This window comes from Mandrillus leucophaeus, unplaced genomic scaffold (genome assembly GCF_000951045.1).
Source record: "Mandrillus leucophaeus isolate KB7577 unplaced genomic scaffold, Mleu.le_1.0 Scaffold1, whole genome shotgun sequence".
Lineage (NCBI taxonomy): Eukaryota > Metazoa > Chordata > Mammalia > Primates > Cercopithecidae > Mandrillus > Mandrillus leucophaeus.
Window position 1 is genome coordinate 7,930,499 of NW_012098097.1, and position 8,041 is coordinate 7,938,539.

At 52.0% G+C, this 8,041-nt stretch overlaps 1 protein-coding gene across 1 annotated transcript in view; it reads left to right on the top strand.

Annotated features, from left to right (window-relative positions):
- The window catches only part of CDR2L (cerebellar degeneration-related protein 2-like), a 17,432-nt gene continuing 9,391 nt past the window's right edge, over nt 1–8,041 (top strand). Inside the window, exon 1 of the mRNA XM_011976247.1 lies at nt 1–80. Coding sequence (XP_011831637.1) covers nt 2–80 — 79 coding nt within the window. The 5' untranslated portion in view covers nt 1. The remainder of the gene's footprint in view (nt 81–8,041) is intronic.

Genomic DNA, 8,041 nt, shown 5'->3' on the forward strand with positions numbered 1-8,041 from the left:
CATGCGGAGAGCCGCCGGGATGGAGGACTTCTCCGCGGAGGAAGAGGAGCCCTGGTACGACCAGCAGGACCTGGAGCAGGGTGAGCGCGGGGGCGACGGGGGCGGGAAGGCTGGGAGCGCCCGGTGACCCCTGTCCGCTTCTCCATTGTTGGGCGCTATCACCCGGGAGGGGCTGGGCTGGACCCGGCGCGCCTGACTCGGAGGAGCGACGCGTCTGGAGAACCGGGACGTGGAGAGAGGGGGCGCTGCCGGAGAAGACGCGGACCGGACGGGTGGAGACCTGCAAAAGTGGGGGTCGGGGGGCGGTCTTCCTATTTTCCCAGACCACAGGGCATCCGTCATCCAACTCGCCCACCCCGTCCTGGAGGCAGCAACTGCCCAGCCGCCCCTGGTATTGTTACGGGGCATGAGCGCTGGCTAGGAGTCTTTGGAGGCCGGGAGGCGGCTCCTTCGTCATGTTTTACTGGGAGGGTGGCGTGTGTATAGAGGGAAGTTATCTCACACCAAATCCAGCAGCACCCGTCCCTGCCAGGATTTATGAGCTCTAAGACTCCCAGAAAGTTTCCCCGACTCGCTTCCTACTCAGGGAGAAGTGGTACCGGGTCTTTGCTGGTGAAGAAGCAGAAAGTCAAGCCTCCCATCTGCCTTCAAGAGTCAGGAGTCGCTTAGCCCTCCCCTGCCCGGTCCCCTTGCAAATGGCTCACGGTTTGGAGGGGATCAGGTTCAGGAATCCCGGCCAGTGTGCCAGATGAGAGACTGAATAAAGAGGGATACACCTCCGCTGCCCCCAGTTGCCATCTGAGGGCAGAAAGGGCGACTGGAAGGGGGTTAGAAGCTGGTGATGAGGTGGCCGAAGTGACATCACTAGGAGTGGGGGATGGGGCTGTTGGGACAGGAAGCAGGAGGAGGCCTGCTGGAGTGGAGTCAGTTCTACCCTCTCCTCCCCCAAGATGCCTCGTTCTTGGATGGTGAGAGCTGGAAGGGGCCAGGAAACGAGTCCAGGGAGCAGTGACCTTCCCACAGCCTCCAGCAAGCTGGGGGGTGTGGACACAAGTCTGCTGCAGTTTGTGCCATCGTGGCGTGCTGTGATGTGCCCACACCCTGCTCTCCATCCACAAGGCTCCAGAGGGCTGGTTTTGCCCTGATGTGCAGCAGCTACCCGGATCCTGAAATCCCGACCTACTTCCCCACATGGCCAAGATTGACTGGCAGATGAGGCTCTGTCCTTGTGCTTAGGACAAGGGTTAATCATAGCCTCAGGGGGACCAGGGTGGGACTGGGGATGCTGGACTAGACCCTGCCATGGTCTGTGCCCTGGACTCTAACCTCAGCCTCCTTGCCTGGAATGAGATACAGCTCCCCTCACACACACACACGCGCGCACACACACACACACACACACACACAAACACACATCCACACATTGTGAAAACCCCCTCTCCCATCCTGAACAGCAGATTTTTCCATGAACACCTATTAGGCTCCCTTTAAGTAACAGACACCATCCTGGGAGCTGGGAATAGTCACAGCCCTGACCCTGAAGGTATACCCTGGCAGGTGAAGGAGGCAGGCTTGTAACTAAGTGCAGGTGGCACAGTATATTTTTCTTTTTTATTTTTATTTATTTATTTAGTTTGAGACAGAGTTGCCCTCTGTCACCCAGATTGGAGTATAATGGTGCGATCTCAGCTCACTGCAACCTCCACCTCCCGGGTTCAAGTGATTCTCCTGCCTCAGCCTCCTGAGTAGCTGGGACCACACCCGGCTAATTTTTGTATTTTTAGCAGAGACAGGGTTTCACCATGTTGGCCAGGCTGGTCTCAAACTCCTGACCTCAAATGATCCACCTGTCTTGGCCTCCCAAAGTGCTGGGATTACAGGCATAAGCCACCGCGCCCGGCTGGTGGCACAGTATTATGGGCAGTGGGGAGGGCTTCCTGGAAGAGCCAGGCTTAGAAAGAAAGATTGGAAACTGAGTTCTTGAGAAGACGGTTTTCAGGTAGGCCGATGCTAATATTGTTGCTGTCTCACTTAATTCCTGCACCCCTAATGAAGGCTTTGGCACTGTTCCTGGCCCAGAGATGGGAAAGGAGCCAGGGTGTAGAGGTGGGAGATGTGCAGAGATGCGCGGCTTCTTGAGAGAGAGAAGTATCTGAGACTCCGGCTGCACTGGGTGGCCATGCTCTGGGCTGCCGGGAGGGATGGGCCCTGCAGGCCTTTGCTTCTCTGGCCCTGCTGGTCTGCAGCTGTCGGCCTGACCCAGCAGCACCAATGGTAGCCAAAGGCCAGGAATCAGGAGGGAAAGCAGAAATGAGACAGCCTCAGAATAAACTGGAGCTTCCTGCCGAAAGTTGGATGTCTGCTTGCTGTGGGCCAGGTGCTGTGCTGAGCCTGAGGACATAGTCTCTGCCCTCAGAGAGCCCACATTACGTTAGAGAAGACAGAAATAGGACCAAACGTACGATGGCGTCAGAGTGAGGGGTTCTGCAGCTGTAGACCCAGCGACAGGGACAGCAGAGACTCAGAAAGGTTTATGCCAAGGCCCTTTTGAGCTGGAGGCTCTCCAGGAGAGGGAGGGAAGAAGTCATTCCAGGGGGAAGGGACACTTGTACCAAGTCATGGAGCAACGTGAGAAGGCTGCAAAGTAGGGAATGAGGGGCTGAAGGAAGCATTGGACACGGGTTCTGAGGGGCATTCCCATGGGCCCCGCCTGCTCTGTGCCCCAGGGGCCAGGCATGGAGAACTGGATGGTGGGACAGAGCAGGGGCTAAAGGCCAGCCATATTGGGTGTCAGAGGCGTGTTGCATCTCCCAACCCACAAATTCTCTTCCACCTAGCTGCTCCCTGGTTGCCTGTGAGTGTCCCAGAAATGGTTTTCTCAGCTAGCCACCTGGTTTCACCTCCCATCTGTTTCCTCCTGCCCCAAGGGCAGGCCCCAATTCCACTTTCTAGAAGCTTGACTGTAGAGATCCTGTTTGACTTTGGTGCTCTGTCCTGGTGGAAGGCAGCCGTGGGACAAGTGAGGTCCTAGATTCTCACTGTGTTCCCTCTGCCTACTGCCATGAACATCTATAAAAATAGAAAAAGCCAGCTGGGCACAGCAGCTCACGCCTGTAATCCCAGCACTTTGGGAGGCCGAGGCAGGCGGATCACCTGAGGTCGGGAGTTCGAGACCAGCCTGACCAACATGGAGAAACCCCGTCTCTACTAAAAATACAATATTAGCCAGGCTTGGTGGCACATGCCTGTAGTCCCAGCTACTCAGGAGGCTGAGGCAGGAAACTCGCTTGAACCCGGGAGGCAGAGGTTGTAGTGAGCTGAGATAGTGCCATTGCACTCCAGCCTGGGCAACAAGAGCAAAACTCTGTCAGAAAGAAAGAGAGAAAGAGAGAGAGAGAGAGAGAGAAAGGAAGGAAGGAGGGAGGGAGGGAAGAAAGGAAGGAAGGAAGGGAGGGAGGGAGGGAGGAAAGGAGGAAGGGCCATTGGTTATTAAGCACTGGCACTCCCTCTTTTGGCCCACCTTCCTCCCCCACCTTGGACCAGGCATGGTAGGCCCTGTGAATTCCTCTTTCCAGGCTGAGAGGCGGCTGCTGAGTCACAGATTTGAAGTCCTTGGTACCTGTGCTTTCCCCGCCTGCCTAGCTGACCTTGAGTCCTCAGCCTCAGGAGAGCTCTGACCTGGCAACAGGAGAGAGATCCTGCCTCCACCCCGGTTACCCCAAAGGTGACCTGACCCTGATTCTGTGGACCCAGAGTGGCTGACAGTCATGCCCTGGAGCTGAGAACAGCCCTGCCAGGTAGTACTTGTGTCCACTACCTGGAGCCCACACCCTTACCTTTGTCCTCCCTGAAAATGTCCCGTCCCTTTGCTGCATCTCTGCTGTGGAATTTGTGGTGCCCAAGTCAGTGAGGGACAGTGGGATTTCTAAGTTTCTTTTCAAAGACAGGCTCTGGGCTCCCCAGACATTCCTTCTCAGGCCTCTGGGGCATTGCTTCATGTAAAACCACTAAAGCCTCCTAAAGGAGACCCCAGAAAACCCTGGGGTCCAGGCAGGGGAGGTGACAACCCAGACTTTATTTTATTTTATTATTATTTTTTTTCTTTTGACCTGCGCGGTTCAAACCCATAGCCCAGACTTAGTACCTTCCCCAGCTTGGTCTGGTGTGTCCCATTCATCCAGCTGTGACAGGCTGTTACTCCACTTTCACTTCCTGCCTAGCCAGCTCCCCCATTCTCCCGTTCCCAGGCCTCTCTCCTCTGAGCCGGGAGCCGTCACCAGCCCTCTGCTAGCTGGTGTTCTCTCCCTAGCACTTGGCTCCACTCATTTCCCTGCTCTGCAACTTCTAGACTCTTCCCTGATCCCTCCTGGCAGCTTTGACCAGCTTAGCTTGCACTGTGATCCAGTTTCCCTAAAATGATCTGAGACCTGCCTCTCTGCCCCCAAACAGCTTCTATTGTGTTTCTCTTTCTACCTGTCCCTGAATCACTAGGTGGCCCAAGTCGATTCACTGCCTTCAAAGGGCAACCTTTGATGTCTCTGGTGTGTAGGGTAGTATACCACCCTGGCCTGCCAGCATTAGAAATCTACACACAGCCCAGACGCTCACCTGGAAGAGGGGGGCATGATGTTGCACTGCACTTGGCCTTTCTTCACTCACCTCTGATGCAGTGGCTTTGCATTCTAGTTAAGCTGCAGGGGCTCCATGAAGGCCACTTACATGGAGCGTGTCCTCCAACACCCACGGCAGGAGGTAGAATCAGTAGCAATGGCCTCTTTGCAGACCACGTAACAGTTTCCAAGGGGGGAAGCATTTAGGAGGGTAGCTCTCTGATCTCTTTCATGTATATCTGAACTACTGGATACTGTTCAGGATGAGCTACATTTGAGTCCCACTATGGAAAACAGGAAGATAGCATGGCTCTCTCATCACAAACTGAAGATGATTTTGCCCAGCTCCTGAGTCCTGAGTTACTGCCATGCACACAACATAGCATACGGCCGTAGTTCCATCTTTTTGTTGAGACAGAGTCTCGTTCCATCGCCCAGGTTGGAGTTCAGTGGCACAATCTCGGCTCACTGCAACCTCTGCCTCCCAGGTTCAGGCAATTCTCCTGCTTCAGCCTTCGAGTAGCTGGGATTACAGGTGCGCACCAGCACACCCAGCTAATTAATTTTTCTGTAGCGACAGGGGTCTCACTATGTTGCCCAGTTCAATGATCTTTACATCAAACCTTACAGTTTGTAGATACCTCCAGATTTTTGCCCAACTTACAGTTAATAAATTCATACAGCGTATATTCTCATTCCCTTACTAGGTTTATGTTACGTAACTAGTTTTTCTTGGCATCCTCATCAGAAAGTTAATTGCTCAAGGCTAAAGGTTCTCATCTATGATTTACGTGATTTGGTTTCTTTGTTGTTGTTGTTGTTTTCAGCGACTGAGGGAGGTGTTTGGGAAAGCTGCCTTTGTTTTTCCAGGCTAGGTTGCTGCAGCCTTGCTCTAGGATAGCAGCTTTGCACTCCTTCTCCAGATGACACAGGGCCCTCCTTTGGCTAAAACTCAGCCCTGGAGGCTCCACTTTGGCCGTTTCAAAACCTCACCTCTGTGCACGCGAGCAGGCTCCAAATTTGTTCCTGTGGGGCAGCTCAGCCTTTATGTCCAGGCTCGGTGGCTGGTCAGGCTCCTCTGCCTCTCACAAGGCAACGTCAGTTCTGCCCCCAGCTTGGCTGAAGGCCCAAGGCTCCGCCCTCAGCTGCCCACCAAGAGTCACTGCTTGCCCGGGCTCGTCCCAAAGGAAAACTTCCACCCCAGGTCTAGAGTTCTTTTCCAAGACATGCCTTGTGCTCCCCAGTTATTCCTTCTCAGGCCTCTGTCCATTGCATAGCAAGGGCTCAGCCAAAACAGCCGTATCTAGGAAACTTTCTGTCCGGGAGTATAGAGCCCATCTCTCCTCCAGAGACCCTAGAACTATCACTGTGTCTAAAAAGGGAAAGCGGTAGAGAACTGGATCCCTGAACCACATCATATTGGCCCCAGTAGAGTTGCCTTCACGCATCTTGATCTGATTTATATCGTCAGCCTAGATTGAGAGCTGTTTTAAGAAGCAGCCTCATAAAGTGAAACAGACCGGTGCTTTCCTGGACAGTCTTTTGACAGAATGCCTCAAGAAGGCCTACCTTTTGTCCCAGGAATTCTGTTTCTAGGAATTCTGTATCTAGGCCTACCTTTTGTTCCAGATGCCTAGGCCTACCCTTTGTTCAAGGAATTCTGTGTCCTAGGAATTGGGCGGTGATTTGCACAAAACGTTTTGTACCACAAAGTTAATTAGTTTCATTCTTTTTTTTTTTCAGAGATAGGGTCTTGCTTTGTCTCACTGGAATGCAGTGGCGCAATCATACATTACTGTAATCTGAAACTACTGGACTCAAGCAATCCTCCCACATCAACTTCCCTAGTAGCTGCAACCACAGACCCACCACCTAGTAGCTGCACCACCATGCCCAGCTAATTTTTACAATTTTTTTGTAGAGATGGGGTCTCGGGTAGGGCGCAATCCCAACACTTTGGGAGGCCGAAGCGGGCGGATCATGAGGTCAAGAGATTGAGACCATCCTGGACAACATGGTGAAACCCCGTCTCTACTAAAAATACAAAAATTAGCTGGACGTGGTAGCGCGTGCCTGTATTCCCAGCTACTCGGGAGGCTGAGACAGGAGAATTGCTTGAACTTGGGAGGCGGAGGCTGCAGTGAGCCAAGATCGCACCACTGCACTCCAGCCTGGTGACAGAGAAAGACTCAATCTCAAAAAAAAGGAAAAAAGAGATGGGGTGTCGCTATGTTTCCCAGGCTAGTCTCTAACTTTGGGCCTCAAGCTATCCTCTCACCTCAGCCTCTCAAAGCACTGGGATTACAGGCATGAACCACTGTGCCCAGTCTACACTTTCTTTTTTCTTTTTTTTTTTCTTTTTGAGAGACAGTGTCTCACTCTGTCATCCAGGCTGGAGTCCAGCGGCACAATCACAGCTCACCAGATAGCTGGGATTACAGGCATATGCCAAGACACCCCACTAATTTTCTTATTTTTTGTAAAGATAGGGTCTCATTATATTGCCCAGGCTGGTGTTGAACTCCTTTGCTAAAGCAATCCTCCCACCTCGGCCTCCCAAAGTGCTAGGATTATAGGCGTGAGCCACCATACCCGGCCTGGCCTGTAATTTTTAAATCACCAGTTTGTTGTTGTTTGTTTGTTTGGTTTGTTTTTTTGAGACAGGGTCTCTCTCTGTCACCCCGGCTGGAGTGCAGTGACACAATCTCGGCCCACTGCAACCTCTGTCTCCCAGGTTCAAGTGACCCTCCTGCCTCAACTTCCCAAGTAGCTGAGACCACAGGCACACACCACCACGCCTGGCTAATTTTTGTTTTTAGTAGAGACAGGGTTTTACCATGTTGGCCAGGCTGGTCTCGAACTCCTGACTTCAAGTGATCCACCCACCTTGGCCTCCCAAAGAGCTGGGATTATAGGCATGAGCCACTGCGCCTGGCCTAAATCACCAGTTTTTAACCTTTCTGTACTGTTTGATTTTTTTACACCAATCATGCCTTATGAAAAACATTAAATCTATTTTAAAAAGAAAACAGCCTTGTGAAACTCAGCCTGAGCCTGCTGTAATGACCTCTTTAAGGACCCGCTCTCCCCCCTCTTCTCTGACTCTGGATTAAGCAGCCTAAATCTTTTTTTTTTAACAGATTTATTGAGATTTAATTAATACACAATACAATTCACTCATTTAAAGTGTGCAATTCAACGGTTTTTATTATATTCACAGAGTTATGCAACCATCACCACAATCAATTTTAGAATATTTTTATCACCCTGCCTCTTTTTAAAACAAAAAACAGGCCAGGCACAGTAGCTCACACCTGTAATTCCAGCACTTTGGGAGGCCGAGGTGGGTGGATTGCTTGAGGTCAGGAGTTTGAGACCAGCCTGACCAACGTGGTGAAACCCCATCTCTATTAAAAATACAAAAATTAGCT